This window comes from Belonocnema kinseyi, chromosome 10, assembly GCF_010883055.1.
Source record: "Belonocnema kinseyi isolate 2016_QV_RU_SX_M_011 chromosome 10, B_treatae_v1, whole genome shotgun sequence".
NCBI classification, from domain to species: domain Eukaryota; kingdom Metazoa; phylum Arthropoda; class Insecta; order Hymenoptera; family Cynipidae; genus Belonocnema; species Belonocnema kinseyi.
Window position 1 is genome coordinate 57,358,452 of NC_046666.1, and position 27,445 is coordinate 57,385,896.

Consider the following 27,445-nt stretch of genomic DNA (forward strand, 5'->3'; position numbering starts at 1 on the left):
ACCAGTTAACAGTCAATGATTTTTTTCAAGTTAATAAGATGTTGAATTGATCCATTTTTTTCTCATTTCGAGTTCTAAATTATTTTATATCATATTTCTATACGTATTAATCACAAGAAAAAAGAAATGATTTTGTAATTAAATTATTTCTAACGAGCTGTATTTCGTCGGCTTTGCCCCTCACCAGAGGGCAAAGCCGACTGTAGCTTTTTATGAAAATCAAAACATTTAAAGATAAGAAAATATGATGGTTTGATTCTGTGGTATTTTATGTACTGGAAAAATTACCTTTAAAGATATCCAACGAGAAGAATAAGTTATTTTGAATAAAAATAGAGATAGCTGTAATATAACCTCTTATTCGTTGATATTCTGCTAGAAACGGACTTTACGCAATGTTTCTACCGTACCAATACAAGAAAACTGCATACCGACCGGATTGATAATAATATTATATAATAGTTTCTTCCATGCAGCCCAGGGCTCACCAAAAGGCAGCCATTGGCTGCAATAGCTGCCAGCAGCAGTCAAAAGACTAGGTCAAACTGGCCCTAATAAATCTTGTCGTTCGACTGGTTCCTAGCCCTTCACGGTCATTATACCTCCCGCCGCGCCGCGCTTGGAATACAATATCCTTCCCAAAAATGAAATATAATTAGAAAAATATATATCAGCGTTTTATTAAATAATATAAAAATAAATATAAACGTTTTAACTTTTATTACTAATATTTATATATTTTACGCAAATTCACAAATATAGCAATTGCTATATTTTATTGCAAGTTTTATAATAATTAAAGAAAAAAGAAATATTTTTTGATAAAAATGAGGCATATTTCATTATTTCTTGAATGGAATAATAAGAATAAGAAAAATTTAAATGGAAAATTGTCAAATTCTACTATTCAAATTTTAGTTTATTTGAACTATAAAAATTCAATTTAAATAGAAGGTGAGCATATTAAAGTTAAAATAAATTTTTGTAATAAAAATTTGAAGGGGAGATTTCAGTGACAAGCATTTTGTATTCTAAAGCAGATTTCTTTCTCCATATATATTTATTGTAAAAATTTTTGGTTCTATTGCACGGGAACAATTTCAATTAATTTTTGTTCTCATTTAATTTAATTTAATTTAATCAGTGAGTACAATTTTATGTACATAATACTATTGAGATACAATAATTATTATTGTTATTATTGTATATGATTATTATTAGGAGTAATTATCCAAATGAAATGAATGTTTTAATTGAAAGTACTATTAAACATAATAGCTAATCATACATTTAAATAAATATTAAAATAACTGCCTCCCCTTCAATTGAATTTCAATTTAAATTTAATTTGAATTGACTTTCAGTAACTTGCATCTTTCATTTTAATAGAAGATTTTATGCAAGCAAGAGCTAGAAATGAAGACAGAAATTAACATTTGAATACAGATAACAGAATGTTTTTAGTTGTATTAATTGCAATTTTCAAATTTTAAAACTTCCAAAAAGAAGAAATTTTGAAAGTAAGTAACTTAAATTACAGGATTTTTTATTGCAAATTATCAAAACCAAAAACTTTTGAATTTTAAAATAATGACAATTGAACGCTATGTAGTGTGTAAGAGTTACAATCGACAACTGCCTAATCTTGAAGATATAACAACTGAAATCCTTATATTTTAATTATTTTAAACATGAGTTACAGTTATCAATTCTAAAAATTCCAAACTTAAGAAATTTCACATAAAAATTGTGAGAATTATAGAATTTTTAATTTTAAAACTAAAAACTTACCTAAATGTTAATTCTAAACTCTTTAATTTAAAAGATTGACAATTTAAATTTTGAAAAAGTACAAATGAAATCTTTTGAATTTTGAAGATTCATAAATTAAAATTGTTAGCTTTTGATGCTTTTGATGATTTCGGAAATGAAGAGTCAACTTTTCAATTCTAACTGTTTTAAAAAGAAGAAAATTTGATATTAAATCATCAAAATTAAAGAATTTTTAATTGAGAGTTAAAAAAATTAAGAATTCATACATTTCAATAGATATATGACTCAATGATCTACAATTTCGAAGAGTTGTCATGCAAAATTTTTAAATCTAATAAATAAACATTGAATTAAAAAATGCTTAAATTTTGAAGATTTTGAAGGTCTGTAATTTGGAACTTTTTCTGTAAAAGTTTGATTTTTAATACTTAAAAATGAAAAATCTGCAATTTTGAAGATTTGCAAATTAAAATTCTTCAATTTATACAATTAAAACTAAAAATGATTTAATTGTTAAGACGGATAAATAACAATGATGCAATTCATTTAAAATTCAAATGGATGAAAATTGTATTACTCCTAATTAAAAGAATTTAAAATTCAATAATTTTAAATGGAAAAATTCTGAATTCAATACGTTTTAATTTGAAACGATTGAGATTTGACTAATAAAATTGAAAATCAAATATTTCAGAGCAAAAGCTTCTGAACTTTTAGAAATCTAAATATTTATTAAATAAAAAATTACGATCTAACATAAAAATTAAGCATACACATTTTTGTAAAATAAAAAAATAAATTAACCTTCATTCTTATCATTCAAAATGGAAAAAATTTCAGTGCTAAAATTTCAGAACTTAATTATTCTAAGATAAAGTTCGAAATAAAAAGCAGGTTTACATAGGAAATATTTAAAAAATGTAGAAATCTATACTTAAGAAACTTGAAACTTAAACAAATCCGAGATTCATCTAAATCTAAACAAAAAAATTAGTCGCCAAGTGTTGTATCAATAACACTTTTTGTACCTAAACCCTTAAATTTTTGATTACTTTCAGTACTTATAATCGTTCAGAAATTTGAAATTCAACCATTTCAATTTTAATTGCAAAATTTAAACTTATAATAGGAAAAAAGGCAGCACTTAGCACTTACCGTGTAAATTCAAAATTTAAAAATTGATACCATTAAACATTAAAGAAATTATTTGGTCTAATCAATTTTCACGTTAAATCGTACTTTTTTAATTAAATAAAAGTTTATATTTAGCTAATTTTAGAAAGCTTTAATTTTAAATATTCAATTTAGTTTCCAATTTCAATGCCTCTCTACTGGAATTGTTTAAACTCTAAAATCGCCTACACTGTAAAAAAAAAATCTACTGAATTTTACATCTCTGTTGGATGTAAATAAAAGACCCTCGTATATCGGAGTAACTTTACGAATCTGCTTTGATATTCTAATTCGGCTGATAATTTTACATGCGAAAATGTAAAATTCATTATGTGAAAGAATAAAATAAAATAAAATAAAATTTATCAGGGCGACAGGTTTCGAACACTCGAAAGCTCAAACTTCGTACAATTTCATGGAGATTGAAGAAACACAAGCCGGACACGTTACCCCACTTACCCAAAGCACATAAGATACTATGGGTATTTTTTTGATGTTTAAATATTCCATAAAAAAATATGAAATATAAGTTCTGAATAACCGCATTTTTTCCGTTCTAATAGCAGAAAATGTAAAAGGCAAAATAGGAATAGCTCGGATTCGGTCTACTTTGTGCGAAAGCTGTCAAAAAAGTTGAAAATAGCTTGAAAATAGCTGTCAATTTCCTCGCATTAAAAATAAAAATGCTCCATAATTGAAGGATGAAGGCATCGATAAACACCGAACACGAGAGACGCTTTCGTATTCACATATTATTTGATTAATTATTCTAAATTTTATATTAATTATAAATCAAAAATTTTACAGTTTCCGCCAGGGTGAAATTAAAGATCTTTGATAAAATTTTAAATTTCGATGTAATTTTCAATCACAGGAAATTGATTTTACCCACGCATGATATTTTTACACGCTGCGAACTGAATTTTCCCTTATGAATGTAAAGTTCGTACGAGGGAATGTGTAATTTTATTTTTATCGAGTGTGTAATATTACACTGCTGTTCGAGGGTACTTTTATTTACATCGCTAGAGGATGTAATTTCATATACTTTTGTAAAATCACACAGTGGAGTGTGTGATATTTACAATGATACAATATTTAATTTTCCGAAACTTTGTAATTTTACACAAATCTTTTTTTACAGTGTATATATAAAAATGTGTGTATGAAAGCTTTGAAGTTCGAAAGCTTCTATTAAACAGCTGACCTAACGTCACAGTAGCTTCAATCCGCTCTTCATTTACAAGTATTCAAACTTTTTCATAAAACCAACACAATATTCTTTCCAGAAACTTAGGTAAATTATTTTTTAATCTTTAATTAAAGTTTGTACAAGATAAAGTAGAACGATAAAAACGAAGAAAAAGATTTTGGCGCCAGTCATTTTTCTTTATTTTTTATGAATTTTCATTCCAAATTTTTCCTCATTTTCAAAGCTTTTATGACAGCTTTAATTTGCAGACAAATTTGATTTACTTTCTCAATTAAAAATGAAATTGAAATTTCAAGATTTTAGTAAGTAACACTATCTCCCTGATAAAATAGATTTATTTTATGCAGAGTAGATCTGAAATTGTTAAATAATAGCCATGCTATAAGGAAAATCACCTTTGCCCCAACGGTTGACGCTGCCCCCCCCCCTTTCCCCATTCATGTATTGGCCACATGAAACAATAAATGAATTGGAAAAGAATTCTTCACGAATAGGCTGGAACTTGAAAGATAATTCATTTTGAAAAAATTGTGAAGCCAGAAATTATAGTTTCTTTATGTCGCTACAGTTCTCGATGTGTTCACCTGAATTCCTTTTCAATTCCTTCCAAATTAATTTCCGCGGTCATACTACGATTATAATATAAATTGAGTAAGAATTATGTATAAACAAAAACTGAATCTACGAATTCGTGTTCGTAATTTTGAATTCGTTTTTCATTAATAAAGAATTCGTTTTGCCATATGTGGATAAATAATTAACTTTTGTTGCTGAATAGAAAAAAAATTAAAATTCAATATTTATGCTATTTAATATTGTAAAAAATGAATCAACGAATAAGCAATTAATCAGCTCATAACGTAAAAAGCATTAAAGAATTATTTTCAGTAAATCATTTCAGTTACTCTATATTTTTCTAAAATTTGAGTTATTTATAACATTTTAAACTATTTCAGGAAAAATTAAAATATATGTGCATATAATTTCAAAATCAGAATTCAGATGCTCATTTCACGTTGCAAAACTTCACAAAAATAATGTAATTGGAAAGGAGGTATTTTAAATATTCACAAATGTTTATTATACAAATTATGGGTAATATACAACTACATTAACTTGAAGTAAATAATCAAATTTTGGACTTAATTAAAAGAAATTACAATTTAATCTTTATGTAATTTAATATTGTTACAAACGTGAGCTAATAATTAATTAATCTGTTCATAACGTGAAAAGCATTAAACTATAATTTCCATTTAGAAATTGAAATTATTTTTGTTCTTCATTTTTTTTTTAATTTTTACTTTCAAAATTCAACAATTAATATGCAGATATACATTTTACAATATCAGAACCGTTAAAAAAATTATATAATTGAAATAGGGTTGTTTTAATATAATTAACTTTTATTATGAAAATTATACCCAATATTCGATTATATAACCTTCGAATAAATAATTAATTTATGTTGCCTAATTTTAAGAAACTAAATTTTAATCTTTATTTAATAAAATATTTTTAATATTTTATATAATCAATTAATAATTCGTTAATCAGGCCACAGCATAAAAATCATTAAACAATAATTTTCATTGAAACATTCTAATAATTTTTACATTACATTTTCTTTAAATTTGAAAATACATATCTCGATATTTAATTTACAAAAAAACCGTTAAAACTAATTTCAAAAAAATTAATATATATTTACTTATAATTTTTTCAATTTAATTTACATGCTGATTTAACTTCATAAGCGTCAAGAAAATTATATAATTGTAATAAAAAAGTTACTAAAAAGTTAATATACAGGAGGGAGCAAATCCAAAAAAAGAAATATAAACACATAGCAAATACATTACTAAGAAGAATATTATATTAGTTACCGCAAAACTTCATTTAAAAAATGCAATAATTTTTCCCCGACCAAATTTTTCATTTTCCCCAACCATTATTATTCAAAGATCAGAATCTTAATCTTGTAACAATTTTAATCTGCGGAATCTTTTATAAACGGAGTAAAAAAATCTCAATTTAAAAACTTCAGATTCTGCTTGGCAGTTTTTTTTTAAATTTATATAAATTTCCAAACTTTTGCAAGATTTTTCTCTCTAAATTGTTGACTTTTCCCTCAAAAAGAAAATTACCTGACTTTTTTTTTTAAATTGTCGGCTAGGTTCGTTTTTCACTCATCAGATTTCTAGCGCGTAAAGTTAAATTCATATTAAATTTCTGTCAAATTACTGCGAGTTATTTGTTTTATTTGCGAATTTCCAAAAAATTACATACACGAATGAAGAACCCCTCCCGTGAAAAATGATAAAAAAATCTCTCGACCCATTACTTGGAAATAAAGTTTAACTTGCCTGTCGGTAGCCGTCAGCAAAGTTGTTCTTGTAGTATCTCGTCATTGAATTTACACCATCTTTTATTGCTCCAAGTTTAGTACGCTTTCCAGTCCGAGTGAAATCTGTTTTTAAAGCACTTGTTCCTGAGTACTGTATACTTATCACATCCGCGTTATCAGCCCAGACCTATAAAATTATAGAATATTTGACAATGAAATAAAAAAGACATTAAATAATTTCTAAGGGACTCAATCAAAACAGATTAATTTTTAACCAAGCCTTCTGAGTATTTTTACTGAATATAAAGAAAAAATTTTGGGGTCTCTTTTTAAAATAAATAAGATTTATATATTTTTTATTTCTTAAAATAAATTTATGTTCTTTTTTCGAAAGGAAACAGTAATAAGAATTTTTTTCTCTAACAAAAACCTTTAATTTTGCGATAAAAAAAATGACCACATAATTAATATTGACTGACTTTCCTCTCCCATTTTGATTTTGAAAAGTAAGTTAAAAACATCTTTTTCTTTTAATTCTACGTTGTTCACATATTTCCGAACAATAAAAAAAAATGTTCTGACATAAACAGTTCTGAAGTTATGAATTCTGAAAGATTTTTCAGTAAAGAAAATGTTAAATCTTTTTATTTTCGAATAATATCTTGTCCCCTATACACCCTACATGAAAGTTTTATGAAAATAAATAAAAAGAGATTAAATTATCTTTCAAACTAAAAAAATGATAGGGTGGCCGTTTTAATCGATGAAAAAAGTCCCAGTTTCTTCATGATTCGCAATCATTTTTCACGGTCGATAAAATTAAAATATTCGAATTCTAAAGCTGAATAATTTTCAATTTGATGCAATAAAAAAAAACTACAAGTTAAAGCACTCAAAGTGGAACTCTTGAAATTTTAACTTTTAAAAATTAAGTTTAGAATTTTTTAAATTGAAAAATGTTGTATTCAAATGCCCAATAAAAATAAAAGCGTATAAACCGGAAGGTACAAACACTTTTGAATTGAAAAAGTTAAAATGAAATGCAGATAAATTGCAAAATTTAGAATTTTTAAATTTTATAAATTATACAGTTCAAAGATTCAAATTAAATTCAAAAATATAAATCCACGTTATCATTTTCAAAGCTCTAAATTAAAGAATCAATCAATGATCTTGAAAAATTATTTCTTTTTAACTAAACACTTCCTAAATTTTAAGTACACTTATTTTTTATTTAAATAATTTAAATATCCTTGAAAAGCTTTAAAATTTTATTTCGAAATCTTGAGAAATCTAGAAGTTGCTTTACATGTTTTTAAATTTAAAATTATTTAAAAAATTTTTTTAAACTTCTAAATATCTTTACAAATTAATCAAATTTTTCTTACAATTTGTAGAAAATCCTGAAAATTAACAAAATTTTCTTTAAAATCTTCCAGATTATTTTTTGACAATTTTGGAAATCTTTTAAAATCTTTTTAAATATTCTCTCAAAATAAATTTTTTGAATGAAAAATAATTTTCAAATTTCCTAGGAATCTTACGAAAATGTTCATATTCTTTAGAAGCCTTTTACAATTCTTAAAAAGCCTCTACATTTTTTGTTTGGAATTTGCAAAAATCTACAATTTGTTTTAAATTAGGCTCTGGCAATTTGCACCGAAATTTCGGTACGAATAGCCAAATTTTGTCCGTAAATATGGTACAATTCGTTTAAATGAGTTGAAATAATTTTATGTTTTAAATTAACTTTTATCTTTTCGAAACTTCTAAATACCTCTTAAAAATACTTCAATTTTTTCTACAAATAATAAGTGTTCAATTGTTATTTATAAATCAAAATCCAACAATTTTACGTACAAATTAAAATTTTTTTAAAAAAGAAGAATCTAAATTTTAAATATTTGGTTTAAATTTCTTCGTTTTAAATGAACAGTCAAATATTGCTAAATATTAAATAGCTATTCTTTTCCTTAATTAACCTTTTTTTTTTAATTGAATGGGTTAAACATTTTTTTTAATGACTAAGACTTTCGAATTGAAGCAGTTTAACTTTTAACGTAAAAATCTGGATATTCTTAAATTTTAAACGGATTTAGAATCGTTTTGTCAAATCAATTATTTTTCACTTTTTAATACTTAAAGTAAATATTAATTTAAAAAATAGTTAAATTATATTTACAGTTGATGAAATAAAAATGTCTTTTATCAAAAAATTTCAACTTCATAGCTTTCAATTTTTAATTTTTTAAACCTTCGAGAGTGAATTTTAAAATTCTTTAAATTAAAAATAAGAATCGAAAATGGAAAATTTTTAAAGTGAAGATTTTCGAATTAGGCATTGAAAACTGAATGATTCCATAATTTAGATTGATAACAATTCAACTAATTATTTTAAGAACTGTTGCAATCGAACTTGGACCAATTTTTCTTCTAAATATTTCTGAAATTCCCGATCAAAAAATAAATGCACTGTCTCATTGATAACTTGTCCCTAGTAAAAAATCATTTAAATTGATGAAAAAAACAAATATCTAATTTTAAAAAAAGAGGGCCTCACGATTTTTTTTATATTCGAGAAAAATATTGAGGAGATATCCCCAAAACATAACTTTCAGGCTGTTTTATGTGAAACTTGGTTCCGAGGAGGCGTCAGCAGAGGCATTTTCAACTAAAAAAAAGGTCAAATTTTTACAAAATGAGATGCATTTTTAAACACAAAACTCAAATATTCAACCAAAAGATTTTTCATTTACAAGAGAAAAAAATTTTAACCAAACAGTTGAATTTTCAAACCAAAAAATATAAATTTTCAACCAAAAAGTCAATTCTCAACCAAATAGTTGAATTTTTCACGAAGATAATAGAACTTTCAACCCGAAAAGATTACTTTCCAACAAAACAGTTGAATCTGTAAGACAAATAATTTAATTTTAAACTAAAAACGATCTAGTTTCAATAAAAAATGGTATAATTAAATTAGCAGTTGGAAAACTTAATTTTCAACAAAAACAACAAAAAAAGAATTTCCAAGATGATAGTTCAATTTTTAACCAAAGAGAAATATCTTATTTGATTAAAATAAATGTTTTTAAATGATTTCAGCGTAGCAATTAAATTTTCTTATAAGAATTCAATTTAGTTCTCTAACAAAAAAGACGATTTTGCAACAAAATGCAAAAATTTTCGATCAAATTGTTGAATTTTCATTTAAAAACGACAAATTTACAAAAAAAAAAATAATGAAAAAGTTAAGTTTTTCGTTAAAAAATTAATTTTCAACCGAAAATGAACAAATTTTCAAGAAGTTAGTTAAATCTTCAACCAATAAAATGAATGTTCAACAAATCAGTTCAATCCTCAATTAAGTAGTTTAATTTACAACCGAAAAAGATTAATTATTAACGAAAAAATAAATAGTTTAATTTTTAAATAAAAACTATCCATCTTCATTCATAAATTTAATAGTTGAAGTAGCAGTTGAACAAATGTATTTTCAGCAAAAAAAAGTCTTAATAATATTTCAATTTTTTAATATTGATGAATCTTCAATTATTAAAACGATTTTTTAACAAATTGTTTCAACCAAGTAGAATTTTCTATTAGGAATTTAATTTAATTCTCTACCAAAAAAGACGTGTTCGCGCCAAAATACATACATTTTCAACGAAATTGTTGAATTTTTATGTAAAAATGATAACTTTCAACAAAAAATAATGAAAAAGGTAAAATTTGTAGTAAAAAAAAAATTAATTTTTAACCGAAAAAGAACGAATTTTCAAGAAAGTAGTTAAAACTTCAATCAATAATATGAATGTTTAACAAACTAGTTAAACCTTCAATTAAGTAGTGGAATTTTCAAAAAACAAAGATGAACTCTTAATGAAAAATCGAATAGTTGAACTTTCAACTAATAAAAAAGAATGCAATTGTTAGAATTAATTTTGAACAAATTAGTTGAAAAAGCAGGTAAATTTTCTATAAAGAAATTAACTTAATTCTCGACTAAAAAAACGTGTTTGCAACCAAATACATCAGTTTTGAAAGAATGAAATTTTCAAGAAAATAGTTCAGTTTTCAACCAATAAAATGAATTTTTAAGAGATTAGTTCAACTTTAAACTAAGAAACTGAATGTTTAACCAAAAAAGATGAATTCTCATTGAAAAATTTAATAGTTGAATTTTCAACTAAAAACGATCAATTTTCATGCATAAATGAAATAGTTCAACTAGCCGTTTAAAAAATCATTTTTTACTAAACAATTTTTTTTTATTTCAATAAAATAGTTTAATTTTCAATAAAAGAGATGTTCTTGATATAATAAAATGAATTTTTAACAAATTCGCTCTGCCAAGAAGTTAAATTTTCTGTTAAGAATTTAATTTCATTCCCTACAAAAAAAAGATGAGTTTCTAAAAAAAATACATAAATTTTCATCTATAAGCCCCTGAATACAATAAGGATGGTCTATAAATGGTAGAAAACATATAATAAAATTAAACAAATTGAAGATACTCTAAAAAGTATTTTTTCCTTTTGAAGAAAAAATTCTGTACAAATTTAATCTAAATCCAACAATACCTAATAATCCCTCATTGGCCTTAAAACTTTTAAAGCGTAATACCTTTCTTATTTTCTCACTTAAAAAAATATATCAAGAAGATTATTTTCTTGAATTTGTACCGTAGATACAACGACAAAATTATATTTTTAGACAAATTAATCTTAATGTGTATTTTTCAAGGTAACACGATTTTTCACAACATTAATTCTAAAACACTAAAAGGTACTTAATTACAGTTCAATGAATTCCTTTAGAAATTTTTCATGCGAAAAAAAAACTCAAATGCATTTATTAGAGTATACAAAATTATATCACCACGAAAAACACCCACTGCGATTAATTATTCCAAAAATCAAATTTCACCGATAAATTATGAACGAAAACTTCAAGAAAATAATGCCTTTGCTATTTTGTTATAAAGTCCGAAGAGGAAGTTCTAGGAATTGTAGGTTTTAGCTCGAATTTCAACATAATTTTGCACCTTCAATTTTGAACATTTTAATTTTTTGAACCACCCTGAGACACATAGAAAAAAAATGTTTTAATAGAGAAAGTAGGAAACGTACTTGTTTGAAAAGATTTTCAAGTTGAGGGTGCTCTTCTACTCTTCTGAGGACTTTTAGCTTAGCTAGAGCTTCTGAAAGGACTCTCTTTGCCAGCATACTTTGAAGGACATTTGTCCTGTCCAGACAATCTATACAGTTCGTACGGAAAACTCCTTCCTGCACGGAAAGTAATGCACCATCTCTAGTTAGTAAAAAGTAACCCATTTGCTCTTGATCGTGAGCTAACCGATCCATTAAAATGTTGAGTCGATCCCACCGCATCTTGCGACACTCAGCGTGGAAGTCGAAGGATTCAAATCGCACGTTCGGGTTCCCTATTCGGTTCACCATTTCTCGATAAGCCTTCTCCAGCGATCCTTCCGCGCCGGTATGATCGATCTGTTGAGAATTTTAGATTCTTAATAACACAAATTAGTTACCTAACATTTTACATTTACTGATGTTAATCTTTAAATAATTTTAAAATAATAATTTTCACAAATTGCAGCGAAAAAAAGTTAATTATCAATCAAACAGTTAAATTTTCAACAAAGTAATTACATTTTTACCACGATAGTTTATTGATTAGAAAAGTAATTTAACTTTTAACAAATCAACCAAAACAGATGATTTTTTAACAAACAGTTGCATTTTTAATCAAGAAAGATCACATTTTTAAGAAAATATTTAAATTTTTAACAAAAAGATAAAATTTCAATAAAAATAATGAATCACGAAAAAAATTCTTAAGAAAAAAGTTCAACTTTTTAACCAAGTAATGGAATTTTCAATAAAAAAATATTAATTCTCTACGAAAAATATAATAGCTGAATTTTCAACCACAGTATATATTTTTTAAACAGATGCATTTTTAAACAAGAAAGATCACATTTTTATCAAAAGACATAAATTTTTAAACCAAAAAGAGGAATTTTCACAACAACAAAAAATTATTCAGTACAAACAGTAAAAGATTTTCAACGAAATTGTTGAATTTTGAAATCAAAAAGACAAATGTTTAGCAGAATAGTTGCATTTTTGACAAAATAATCAAGTTTTCAACAAAAATAATGAATCTTGAATAAAAATTCTTAAGAAAGAAGTTTAACTTTGAACCAAATAGATGAATTTTCAATAAAAAAAATTAATTCTCTACGAAAAATGTAATATCTCATATATCAAACAAGAAAATATTATTATTTTAAATCCAAAACAGTTGAAATCAACAAAAAATGTCAAATTTTCAATAAAAAAAGATTAATTTTTAAACCCTTGTTTAAAGTTGAATTCAACCAAATAAAGCGAGTTTTCAACGAAATAATTGAATCTTTAACCAAAACAGATGATTTCTTAACAAACAATTGCATTTTTAATGAAAAAGATCACATTTGTTTAAAAATAGAAGAATTTTCAAATCAAAAACACAAATGTTTAAGAAAACAGTTGAATTTTCAACAAAATAATTGAATTTCCACAAAAATAGTCGAATTACTGAGAAAATATATAAATTTTCATTACAAGAAAGGAATTGTCATCAAAATAATTATATGTGAAAGAAAATATTTGAATTTTTAATCAAATAATCAAATTTTCGATCAAAATAATGAATCTTGAAAAAAATTCTTAAGAAAGAAGTTCAAATTTTTAACCACGTAGTTATTTTTTCAATCAAAAAATATTAATTCACTACACATTTCTCTCAAGACATGAATTTTTAAACCAAAAAGAGGAATTTTCACCCAAAAAAAATTTGTCAGTACAAACAAGAAAAGATTTTCAACGAAATTGTTAAATAAAAAACATGAATGCTCTGCGAAAAATGTAAAAGCTGATATGTTAGCCAACAAATATTTTTATATTATACCCAAAACAGTTAAATTCAACAAAAAAAGACAAATTTTCAATAAAAAATCTAAATTTATAAACCCTAAAACAGTTGAATTCAACAAAAAAGCGAGTTTTCAACGAAATAGTAGAATCTTCAACCAAAACATATGATTTTTTAACAGACAGTTGCATTTTTAATCGAGGATGATCACATTTCTATAAAAATAGATGAATTTTTAAATCAAAAAGACAAATGTTTAACAAAACAATTAAATTTTCAACAAAATAATTGAATCTCCATCATAATAGTTGAATTACTGAGAAAATAAATAAATTTTCATTAAAATAGATGAATTTCCATCAAAATAATTAAATTTTAAAGAAAATAGTTGCATTTTTATCCAAATTTTCAATAAAAATAATGAGTCACGAAAACAATTTTTTAAAAAGAAGTTCAACTTTTTAACCAAGTAATGGAATTTCCAATACAAAATATTAATTCTCTACGAAAAATATAATAGCTGAATTTTCAACCACAGTATATATTTTTTTAAACAGTTGCATTTTTAACCAAGAAAGATCACATTTCTATTAAAAGACATGAATTTTTAAACCAAAAAGAGGAATTTTCACAACAAAAAATTATTCAGCCCAAACAGGAAAAGATTTTCAACGTAATTGTTCAAGTTTTTAACCAAAATTAATGAATCTTGAAAAAAAATTCTTAAGAAAGAAGTTTAACTTTTAACCAAGTAGACGTATTTTCAATAAAAAAAATTAATTCTCTACGAAAAATGTAATAGCTGATATATCAAAGTAAATTTATTTATTTTAAACCCTAAAACAGTTGAATTCAACCAAAAATGGCAAATTTTCAACCAAAAGATAAATCTTTAAACCAAAAGAATGATATACACAGGAAAAATTTATCAGTCCAGAGAGAAAAAATATTTCAACCAAATTGTTCAATCTTCAAGCGAAAAATGCGAATTCTGTACAAAACAGTTGGATTTTCATTGCAAGAATACGACTTTTCATCCTGAAATTTAAATTTCATCCTATTACTTGAATGAAATTTAAAATATAAAACAAAATTAAAATTCTGCATGCATAAATGCAGAATGAACCATTCAAAAAACATTTTGAAGCAATTCTCCATTTTTTAAATCTAAAAGTTAACGTAACAATAGTTACTTTCCCGATTTTGCCGGTAAACAAATTATTAATTGCTTTATTATATAAAGTTTGAGAAGAAATACACGTTTTGGAACTCCAAGGTAAAAAATATAATGTAAATTATCGTAAAAGTGATTTCAGACTTCAGTCCAAAATCCTCTCAAAACAGAGGATAGAGTGATTTTTCGAGATAATAGGGGAATACATTGATTTCAATTAGTACTAAGCCTTTTTAAATAAAAGAAATGAAATCTTAGCCAAGAATATAATAGTAGAATGTATTTTCAATGAAAAAGAATCAACTTTTAACCGAAAAATATGGATTTCTAACCAAAAAAAATATGCCTTTTTGACAGAGCGGTGGAATTCTCAGCATAATTATTAAATTTTCAACCAAATAATACAATTTTTAACCAAAAGAGAGAAGCTGTCGCATAATTTAAGTACGGTCCCTTAAGTATATTTCTCTTCTTATTATGAAATATTTTGAAAATTTATTAAGAAACCCAAAGACTGATCTCTTTTGATTCATTAAAAAATTCATTGAAAAAAAACGAATTTTGAAAGTAAGATTAATTGTGTATATCACATTTAATTTTTTTTTCATTAACTTCGCTGAAACATGCAGAAAGTGGAAGTTGAGAATTTTAACTTGGTTAAAAACTAGTAATAGGAACGGAATTTGAAAGACTTTGTAACGGTTTTAAAAAAATCTTTTTATCTCAATCTCTCCCTAAGATATCCACGAAAAAAGAGTGAGGCATGTTTTTAATACGGTTCTTTTATTGGCCGTTTTAATCAAAGAAAAAATTCCCTGTCGTTTCCCGGTTCGCAAGAGATGTTTACGGTCAATGAAATTTAAAAAATCGATCACTGAAGGTAGAAATTTTTCCATTTCAAGTAATAAAAACTGAACTGGAAGTTAAAATACTCAATGTCGATCTCTTGAATTTTAAACTTTTAAAATTAAAGTTTAAAAATTTTATAATTCAAAAATTTGGCATTCAAATTCTTTTCAACTAAACAATTTAAAATTAAATTCAGTTAAACTGGTAAATACAAATTTTTTATACTTTTATCAATTGTGGAGTTCATAGATTCAGATTCAGTTCAAAAACTATAAATCCACGTTATCATTTTCAATGCTCTAAATTGAATAAGCAATCAATGAATCTTACAATTTTCAAAATTATATCATTTTAGTCAATTTTAAGCTAGAAACATTAAAAATTGTGCGATTAATTTTTTTTTATAAACTGAACACTTCTTAAATTAAATGTTCAATTATTTTTATTTTTAAAAGTTTAACAATCCTTAAAATGCTTCGAAATTTTATTTCAAAATCTTAAAACATCTAAATGTTATTTTACATTTTTTCAAATTTTGAATAATTTTTGAAAATTTTTCCAGAACTTTTAAACATCTTTTTGAATGATTCAAATTTTTCCTGCAAATTTTTTTTTAAATCCTCCAAATAACAAAATTTTCCACATTCAATTTTGATAATTTTATCAATCTTTCTACATCCTTTTTAAAATTCTCTTAAAATTAATTTTTTTAAATAAAGAATCATTTTCAATTTTCCAAGGAATTGTTTTTTATTCTTATGAAGCCTTTCAAAGTTTTTAAAAAGCTTATACATTTTTTCGAAATCTGCCAAAAGCTATATTTTGTTTTAAATCAGACCGTGGGCTATTCGCACCGAAATTTTGGTACGAATAGTCGCATTTTGTCTGTACACGTAGACACTTCTTTTGAATTATTTGAAATCATATCGAATTTTAAATTAATTCTTAATTATTTAAAAACTTCTGGATATCTCTTCTACTTACTCGAACATATCGTGAGAATAATAGGTGTTCAATTGTTATTTATACATCAAAATTCAACAATTTAATTTAAAATTTACCATTTTTTTAATAGAACAATTAAAATTGTAACGTTCAAAGTTTAGTTTTTTCGTTTAGATTTAAATATTTTATTTATAATTACTGATTAAAGTGATCAGATCTTTTGAATTTTTCCAAAAATCAACTTAAAATCTTTGCGAAATCTTCTTAATCTATTGTAAATCTTTTTCAAATATTAAAAATCTTTGTAAAATCTTAGAAATCTTCGTCAAACGTTTGAAATCTTTGCTAAGCCATTGAAATCTTTACCGAATATTTGAAAAATAGTTGAAATCTTTGGGAAATCATTAAAATGTTTATAAACAATTATCTTAAGGTTTAAATTGTTGAAATCTTTAGGAAATAATTGAAGTCTTTGAAAGCTTTCAAATCTATCCGAAATATTTCCGAAACATTTTAAATCTTTGTAATATGTTTGGGAAATCATTCCAATCTTTGTGAAATCTTTGCGTAATATTTCAAAGATTTTATCAATATTTGCTCATATTTTAGAAATGATTGCATTATTTGGAAATTCATTGAAATTTCTGTGAAATCTTTTAATTCTATCCGAAATCTTTACGAAATTTTTCAAATCTTTGAAATCTTTGGAAAATAATCTAAACCTTTATAAAATATTTGGTATATTTCAATCTTTTTCTGAAATCGTAGGGAAATCATTGTAGTATTCGTGAAATATTTTTAAACTATCCAAATTTTTTGCAAAAAATTGGCAATCTGTAGATCATTGCAATTTTTTAAAAATATTTATTAATAATTGTTTAAGTCTTCGCGAAATATTTGAAATCTTTGGGAAATCATTTCAATTTTTGGGAAATCTTCGAAATATTTTTGAAACATTTATGAACCCATTGGAATCTTTGGTAAATTATTTAAACCTTTGTGATTTTTTAAAATCTTTGTGAAATCTTTACGAAATACTTGAAATCTTTGAAATGTTTGGGAAATCATGAAAAATATATGAAAACATTTTGTTTTAATATATTTGTCAAATCTTTTTGAAATTTATAGAAATCAGCGAAATATTAAAAATATTTGCTAATATTTGTGAAAGTATTACAATCTTTGTGAAATCTTTGGCAAAATGAATTTTATACCTGTATTTATTATATGATTAAATTCATCAGGTCGTTTAAATTTTTCCCAAAATCGACCTGAAATATTTGTGAAATATTTGATGTTTTTGTGAAATCTTCTTAACCTGTCCAAAATCTTTGATATCCTTGAAATGATGTCGAATATTTGAAAAACTGTTGAAACATTTGGAAATAATTTTGAAAATGTTAAAATATTTGAGAAATAATTTAGGTCTGCCAAATCTTTTAAATCTATCGGGAATCTTTGCGAAATATTTTAAATATATGATAATATTTTTAAAATGATTGAAATCTTTTACATTTATCTGAAGTCTTTGTGAAGCTTTTTAAATCCTTGTCATATCTTTGGGAAATCACTAAATCTTTGCGAAATATTTGATAATATTTCTGAAATTATGGAAATCTTAGGAAAATCAATGAAATTTGCTTTAAACCTTTTAGATCTATCCTAAATATTTGAGATTTTTGTGAAATCTTTGGGAAATCATTGAAATATTTAGAAATTATCACAAATATTTTTGAAATTGTTTATATCTTTGGGAAATCATTAAAGTCTTTGTGAAATCTTTTTAAACTACCTGAAATCTTTTCGAAATATTCGAAATCATTGTGAAATTTTCAGAAAATCATTGAAATCTTTGTAAAATATTTAAAATATTTTTCAGATATTTGATAATATTTGTGAAATTGTTTCAATGTTTGCGAAATATTTGAAATCTTTGGAAAATCGTTTGAATCTTTGTGAAATCTTTGAAATATTTTCGAAACATTTGTAAAGTTATTGAAATCTTTGTAAAATATTAAAAATATTTTTTAAATATTTGATAATATTTGTGAAATTGTTTAAATGTTTGCGAAATATTTGAAATCTTTGAAAAATCATTTGAATCTTTATAAAATCTTTGAAATATTTTCGAAACATTTGTAAAATTATTGAAATCTTTCTAAAAGCATTGGAGATTTATTTATCCCTCTGTGAAATCTTTCAAATCTATCCGAAATCTTCGTAAAATCTTATAAATCTATCCGAAATCTTTGCGAAACAATTAAAATCTTTATCAAATCTTTGCAAAATAATTAAAATCCTTATGAAATCTTGGTGAAATCATTGGGAAATCATTTATGCCTTTGTGAAATATTTTAAATATTTTTGAAATATTTCGTAATACTAATTGTAAAAAAGATTAAAATCTTTTTGATATCTTTGGGAAACCATTAAAATCTTTCTAAAATATTTAAAATATTTGGAAAATCATTTAACCCATCAGCTGCTGGCGGTACCGTATGGTACCACGCGTTTGACCTTTTTTAAATTAGTTAAATCAGTTAAGTTTTAATTATTTATTTACACCATTAGTTATTAAAGTAATTAGTTAAATTATTAAATGAGCTAATTATTTTAAGTTACTTAAAGTAATATAGCTGAACCATCAAAAAGGAGTTGAAAATCCGAGACAGAAAAAAATTCCGCAGTTGATGGGTTAAATCTTTCTGAAATAGTTTAAATAATTTTGAAACATTTGTAAAATTATTTAAACCTTTTTTAAAATCATCGGGAATTTATTTATTCCTCTGTGCAATCTTTCAAATCTATTCGAAATCTTCGTAAAATCTTGTAAATTTATCCTAAATCTTTGCGAAATAATTAAAATCTTTACGAAAACTTGGTGAAATCATTGGGAAATCATTTACGCCTTTGTGAAATATTTTTAATTTATCCTAAAACTTTGTGAAATTTTGACGAAATATTTGGTATTTATTATTTACATTTATTATTTACTTTTCATTTATTACTATTTGTGTACAATCAGTATTGTGTATAATATTATTATACTATGTACAAATAGTGTTGTTTCGCGATTTGAAATTAAATAATTTTGTAATACATAATTTTAATCTGAATCGAAGGTGCATTATAATTTTTTTTTTGTGTCGTTCAACAGAAAAAAATTATTAAAAATTGAAGGCGGTAAAACACTTATTCAAATTGGGGTCACGTAGGTGTCACGTGGGTGTCACGTGAGTCAGATATTCTCATAATTATCTATCAACGTGGCGATCCGAAACTCATTATAAGGAGGTTAGGCCACGGCCTGCTGTCAATTCTGACTATTTTGATTTGCTCCTGTTGTAATATAAATATATCTATTTTCGGTAGATTTCCTCTATTGGATTTTACGAAATTCTCCATTGACATTTCTTTAAACAATATTTTGCGACTTCCATTTTCGATGTGCACATAATCAAAACAAAACATCGACACAGAAGAAAATATTTGAGAATCACTGACACGTGCGCTGTGATTGGTGTAAAATCCGACCCCTTTGACGTCAAAGGGGCCCTCCAATCGACATCGTGATAAAAAATTCATATTTCAACATTTAATTCAAAATAGTAAACAATATGCAAAAAATATTTAATGGTCGTTTTTATCATTAGAATTTTATATACTATATGATCCATTTATTGGAAAAATTATACCTGACTTTGGAAACAACCCTATTGTGCCATTCAATATTATAAGTCTATTCTCCTGACCCCACCCAGAGAAACAAGACTCCGCCACTTCTGATCAAATCTACTCTTCCTTCCGAAAAAGCTCTATGGCCCAAGTGTTAAATCACCACTGCTAGTAAATAAAATAACATTTCAATATAAATAAAATAAAACACGCTCACTTACCAAATTGACTAACACCTGTTTCCCATAATGGAATATCTGCGCATCAAAATGTCTTGTACAAGCCGTTTGATGATCCTCATGTGGAATGAGCTGTGGCCTCGGCTTGTACTTGAGATTTGGTGCTTGCTGCCAGAAAAGGGGAATGGAACCACGAGTCTGTACAAAGGAACTTCGATCGCCATTCACTTCTACCAATTGCTCTGTTTCCACGTAATTCGAAACATTACCATTTGCATCTATGCCGCGAGAGAATAATCTCGTGCCCGCCCGCTGGACGCTGCGTCGTGATACCAGTCCCCAGTTAAATGCAATCCCATTTACCACGATTGTGTTCAATGAGACGACTGTTATACAGTGTGTTAAGGTTTGATATTTTCTTTTTTTTTAGACAAGGGGAAAAAAACTCCTAAAAATTCGGTCCAGAAGAGGTGCATTACTTCAGATTACATTGGAACTCCCGGGATTAGAGATCGTCCAAAAACTGCCTTACCACGGGGGGGGGGGGGGGGGGGGGGGGGTCCACAAAACCTACGGTTAAAAATTCAACTTCTTGGTTGAGAATTCTTAAAATTTGTCAAAAATTAGGCTTTTTTCATAGTAAATTAATCCTTTTGTTTAAAAATTCATCTTTTTTAGTTTAAATTTCAACTTTTTGGTTGAGAATTCTTGAATTTTATTAAAAATTCGTTTTCTTGTTGTTTTTTTTTTTTTTGTAGAAAATTAATCTTTTTGTTTAAAAATTCATCTGTTTGGTTAAAAATTTAACAACTAACGTTTAAAGTTGAACTACTTTCTTAAAAATTCAACTTAATGGTTGACATTTCTTGAATATTATTAAAAATTCGTATTTTTTGGTAGTAAATGAATCGTTTTGTTTAAAAATTGATCTTTTTTAGTTAAAACTTCAACTTTCTAGTAGAGAATTCTTAAATTTGGTTGACAATCCGTTTTTTTGGGTAGAAAACTAATATTTTGGTTTGAAAATTCAACTTTTTGGATGAGAATTCTTGAATTATGTTAAAAATTTGTCTTTTTTTTTGGTAGAAAATTAATCTTTTTGTTCAAAGATTCATCTGTTTGGTTATAAATTTAACAAATAACGTTTAAAGTTTAATTACTTTCTTCAAAATTCAACTAATCGGTTAATATTTCTGGAATTTTATTACAAATTCGTCGTTTTTGGTAGTAAAATTAATCTTTTCGTTAAAAAATCATCATTTTTAGTTAAAACTTCAACTTTCTGGTTGAGAATTCTTAAATTTGGTTGAAAATTCGATTTTTTCGGTAGAAAACTAATATTTTGGTTTGAAAATTCAACTTTTTGGATGAGCATTCTTGAATTTTATTAAAAAAATTTTTTTATAGAAAATTAATCTTTTTGTTTAAAAATTCATCTGTTTGGTTAGAAATTTAACAAATAACGTTTAAGTTTAACTGCTTTCTTAAAAATTCAACTTATCGGCTAATATTTCTTGAATTTCATTAAAAATTCGTCTTTTTTGGTAGTGAGTTAATCTTTTTGTTTAAAAATTGACTTTTTTTTAGTTAAAACATCAACATTTTGGTTGAGAATTTTGGAATTTTTTTACAAATTCGTCGTTTTTGGTTGTAAATTAATCTTTTTATTTAACAATTTATCTTTTTCAGTTAAAACTTAAAATTTCTGGTTCAGAATAGTTATATTATGTTAAAAATTCATTTTTTTCGATAGAAAACTAATTACTTTGTTTGAAAATTCAATTTTTTGGATAAGCATTCTTAAATTTTGTTAAAAATTCGTTTTTTTTTTTTGGTAGTAAATGAATCGTTTTGTTTAAAAATTGATCTTTTTTAGTTAAAACTTCAACATTTTGGTTGATAATTCTGGAATTTTATTATAAATTCTTCGTTTTTGGTAGTAAATTAATCGTTTTGTTAAAAAGTCACCATTTTTATTTGAAACTTCAACTTTCGGGTGGAGAATTCTTAAATTTTGTTAAAAACTCGTCTTTTTCGGTAGAAAACTAATATTTTGGTTTGATAATTCAACTTTTTGGATGATCATTCTAGAATTTTATTAAAAATTCATTTCTTTCGGTAGAAAATTAATTTTTATGTAAAAAAAAAACATTCTTGTGGTTAGAAATTTAACAACTAACGTTTAAAGTTGAACTACTTTCTTAAAAACTCAACTTACCGGTTAAGATTTCTAGAATTTTATTAAAAATTCGTCTTTTTTGGTAGTAAATTAATCTCTTTGTTTTAAAATTCTTTTTTTTTCGTTGAAAACTCAACGGTTTAATTCAGAATTATTTCATTTTGTTAAAAATTAGTCTTTTGTAGTAGTGAATTAATCTCTTTGTTTAAAAATGCATCATTTTTAGTTAAAACTTCAACATTTTGGTTGAGAATTCTGGAATTTTATTAAAAATTCGTGCTTTTTGGTAGTAAATTGATCTTTTTGTTAAAAAATTCATTTTTTTAGTTAAAACTTCAACTTTCTGGTTGAAAATTCTGAAATTTTGCTCAAAATGAGTTTTTTCGGTAGAAAACTAATATTTTTGTATGAAAATTCAATTTTTTGGATGATCATTCTTGAATTTTGTTAAAAATTCATTTTTTCTAGTACAAAATTAATCTTTTTGTTTAAATATTTATCTTTTTGGTTACAACTTTAACAACTAGCGTTTAAACTTGAACTACTTTCTTAAAAATGAAAGAAAAATTTCTTTCCTTCTTTAATAAAAGTTCAGCTTTTTGGTTGAGATTTCTTGAATTTGATTAAAAATACGTTTTAGTTGAGAATTACATTTTTTGATTCAAAATTCTTGAATATGGTTAAAAATTTCGTCTTTTTTACTAGTAAATGAATCTTTTTGTTTAAAAATTCATCTTTTTTCGTTGAAACTTTAACCTTTTGGTAGATAATTCTTGAATTTTATTAAAGATTCAACTTTTTGGTAGTAAATTAAACTTTTTATTTAAAATTCATCTTTTTGGTTATGAATTTAACAACTAGCGTTTGAAGTTGAACTGCTTTCTTAAAAATTAAAGAAAAATTTCTTTTCTTTCTTTCTTAAAAATTTAAATTTTTTGTTTAATTGATCTTTTTATTTAAAAACTTCTTTTTTCGTTGAAAATTCAACATTTGGGTTCGGAATTCTTGAATATTGTAAAAATTGCATCTTTTTGGCAGAAAATTAATCTTTTTGTTTGAAAATACACCGTTTTTTGTTGAGAATTCCATTTTTTGGTCTTTTTTGTAGAAAATTAATTTTTGTGTTAAAAAATTCATCTTTTCCTTCGAGAATTATTGAATTTTGTTTAAAATTCGTTGTTCTTTTTTAGTAAAAATTTATCTTTCTGTTTACAAATGCACATTTTTGGTTGAAAATGTAACAACTAGCTTTTAAAGTTGAACTACTTCCCTAAAAACAAAAGAAAATGTTTTTATTTCTTTCTTAAAAATTCAACTTTTTGTTTAAGAATTTTGTAATTTTATTGAAAATTTGTCTATTTTGATAATAAATTAATATTTTTGTTTAAAAATGCATCATTTTTAGCTGTAAATTAAACTGTGTGGTTTAGCATTCTCGAATTTATTAAAAATTAGTTTTTTCTGTAGAAAATTAATATTTTGTTTAAAAGTTCATCTTTTTGGTTGAAAAATTACATTGGTAATTGAAAATTTGCCTATTCCATTTTTGGTCAAAAATGGTTCTTTTTCAAGTAAAAATTTGACTTTTTTTTTAAATTAAATTTTGTTTAAAACATTGTTTGTCTGTTGAGAATTAATCTATTTTAATTGAAAATTCAACTTTTGGTTTGAGACTTCTTGTATTTCGTTGGACATTTTTCTTTTCTGGTATAAAATTAACTTTTTTTATCAAAATTTCATATTTTTGATTAATTAATTCAACCGTTGAATTTTCAACGCAAAAGATACATTTTTAACCTAAAATTTACATTTTTAAGTAGAGCACATACAATTTTCGAACAAAATGAAGCAATTGCATTTTTAGTGTAAAAAAAATTTACAAAAATATCGAATATTCGATCAAATAGTCCGATTTTTAATCAAGGAGATGAATTTTCAACTAAAATAAAGAATTTTCAACTGAAATAGTTAAATCTACATTTTAAAAATAAATCTTGAACCAAGAAACTACGAATTTATAGCAAAATAATTTAATTTTCAACCAGAAAGTAGAATTTTCAACAACAACAAAACAAAAATAAATTTTTACATGTATTTCGAATACCAATCAAGTAGTTGTATTTTTAACCAAGAAGATTAATTTTCTACCAAAGACGACAAATTTTTAACGAAATAGATTAATTTTCAACCAAGTAGACAAATTATCGACCAAGAACTTGAATTTTTAACTAAAAAACAGAAGTTTTTATCCAAACAATAGTTGAATTTTTAATTAAAAAATTAACTGAAAAAAAAAATAAAATTTTCAACAATTTAGTTAAATTTTCAATCCAAGGAGACGAATATTGAACAGAAAAATGGAATTTTCAAACAAAAATGACTTTTTAACAACATGTTACATTTCCTACAAATTAAATTAATTTTTCACGAAAAAGTTGAATTTTAAAGCATAATCGTGAATATTCAACGAGGAAGATTTAGGGTTTAGGGTGTCTGTTCAAACATTTTTTATTTACGGTCGAAAAGAAATCTATTTTTTCATGAATAATTTTATGCATTTTAACAAGGCTGAGATTCATTCTTTAGAAATCATAAATAGAAATGCAAGACGTTAAAAAAAGAGGCTTTGAAAGAGATTCCTTTGCATTTTTAATAACGCCAATTTCAAATATTTCCTAAATGATTTCACCATTTTTTTTAATTTGAAGGATATCGTCAACAATAATAAAAAACAATTGAATACATAAAAACCAGCATGTTCAACAAACCAGTTGATTTTATAATCAAATTCTTGAATTTTCTAAGAAACAGATGAATTTTTAACGATAAAGTTCATTTTCAACCAAATGGTCAAATTTTCTACCAAAATAGTTGAATTTTTGAACATAAAAGTTTATTTAAAAGCAAAAGGTTAACTTTTTTAAATAGTTCAACTTTAAGTCAATTAATCTACTTTTAAACCAAAAACGATAAATTTCTGCCAAGAACGACCAATTTTTAACGAAAGGCATGCATTTTCAATCAAAAAGTTGAACTTTCTACTAAAAAAATAATAATTTTCTAAGCAGTTAAATTTTTAACTTAAAAAGATACATTTTTAACCAGAAATGAAATAGTTTCGTTGTTAGTTTAAAAAATTTATTTTCAACTAAACGTGAAATGAATTTTCATGAAAATAGTTAAATTTCTAACCAGAGATGAACCTTTAACTTAAAAAATGAACTTTTAAAAAAGTAGTTGCATTTTTGACCAAATAATATAATTTTTAATGAGACGAGATGAATTCGGAACCAAAAACAAATGAATACATAGAAAAATAATTTTAAATACAATAGTTGCTATTTCAACATCAAAAAATCTTAAATTAAAACCTAAAAAAAAACAGTTAAATTTATTTAAGAAAAATACAAATTTTCAAGCAAGTAGTTGATTATTTAACCATAAAAGATTTTTCCGTCTAGAAAAAAAATGCAACGAAAAAGTTTATTCTCAAACTGTTGGTTGGATTTTCTACCATATTGTTAATTCTTTAAGTCAAAAAGTCAATTTTTTATGAAACATTAATTTTAAATTCACAAATGAGAATTTTGAATGGAAAAGTAAATTTTAAATAAAAAAAAACGTATTTTCAACAGAATATTAAATTTTCTATCAAAAGGAATGAATTTTTGAAAAAAATGATCATTTTTTAATAATAAAATTAATTTTTTAACCAAATAATAAAATTTTTACGAAATAAGACGAACTTAAAAAAATCTAATAGTTGATATTTCAACCAAACATGATTTAAATTTAAAATAATAATAATTTAATTCAACAAAAAAAAATCTAGCCAAGTAGTTGATTTTTCCACCAAAAAATATGAATCCTCAACAAAAAATCTAAGATATTGTAATCAGAAAATATTTTAATTTGTAATCAAAGCAGTTGAATTCATCCAAAAAATAGGAATTTTTAACAAAATAGTTAAATTCTCAAGGCAAAGAGGAGAGTTTTGTACAAAATAGATTAATTTTTAACACTAAAATGTAAGTTTTTATTAATAAAGTTAATTTTCAGCAACAAAAAACGCATTTTTATAAAAATAGTTCAATTTTCTACCAAAATGGATGGATTTCTAAAAAAAATGATCATTTTTTAATAACATAATTAATTTTTCAACCAATTAATATTTGTACGAAATAAGACAAAATTAAAAAAATCTAATAGTTGATATTTCAAACAAACATGATTTTCATTTAAAATAAAAAATAATTTAATTCAACAAAAAAAAAATTGATGCAAACTCCTGTTAAAAAAAAAAACAAGAATCCAACGACCCGATTTGATTATTGGATGTTAAAGAGGATTTTTAATGTGGATTTTAATCTAATTTAAATTTCTTAAATTCTCAAAAAGAAAATAATTTCTAGCCAAGTAGTTGATTTTTCAACCGAGAAATGTGAATCCTCAACAAATAATGTAAGATATTTTAATTAAAAAATATTTTAATTTTAAATTAAAGCACTTGAATTCATCCAAAAAGTATGAGTTTTTAATAAAATAGATTAATTTTTAACACTAAAATGTAAATTTTCAATAATAAAGTTAATTTGCAGCAACAAAAAACGAATTTTCATCAAAATAGTTCAATTTTCTACCAGAATGGATGGATTTATAAAAATAATATTCAGTTTTTGATATTTCAACTAAAACAGATTTTCATTTTAAATAAAAAATAGCTGAATTCAACAGACGAAGAAAATAAACAAAATAGATAATTTTTCAACCAAACAGAGGAATTTTCAACTAAATGCACGAATTCACAACCAAAAATTTGAACTTTCAACTAAAAAAAAATATTTATTAACCAAATAGTTACATTTTTAATTGAAAGATACATTTGTAACCAAAAATTGAATAGTTTAAATTTTAGTTTAGTGCTTGAATTTTTGATCATCTAATCGATTTTTTTATCCGACGAAATGAATTCGAAACCAAAAATATAATAGTAGCTTAT

The 27,445-nt window shown here is 24.4% G+C and overlaps 1 protein-coding gene across 1 annotated transcript in view; it reads right to left on the reverse strand.

The window, feature by feature from the left end:
- LOC117181889 (phosphatidylinositide phosphatase SAC1) overlaps positions 1-27,445 on the reverse strand; it is a 40,895-nt gene that overhangs the window by 4,181 nt on the left and 9,269 nt on the right. Inside the window, exons 5-7 of the mRNA XM_033374903.1 lie at positions 20,310-20,653; positions 11,639-12,016; positions 6,526-6,693 (exon numbers count right to left, since the gene is read on the reverse strand). Of these exons, the coding sequence (XP_033230794.1) occupies positions 6,526-6,693; positions 11,639-12,016; positions 20,310-20,653 (890 nt within the window). The remainder of the gene's footprint in view (positions 1-6,525; positions 6,694-11,638; positions 12,017-20,309; positions 20,654-27,445) is intronic.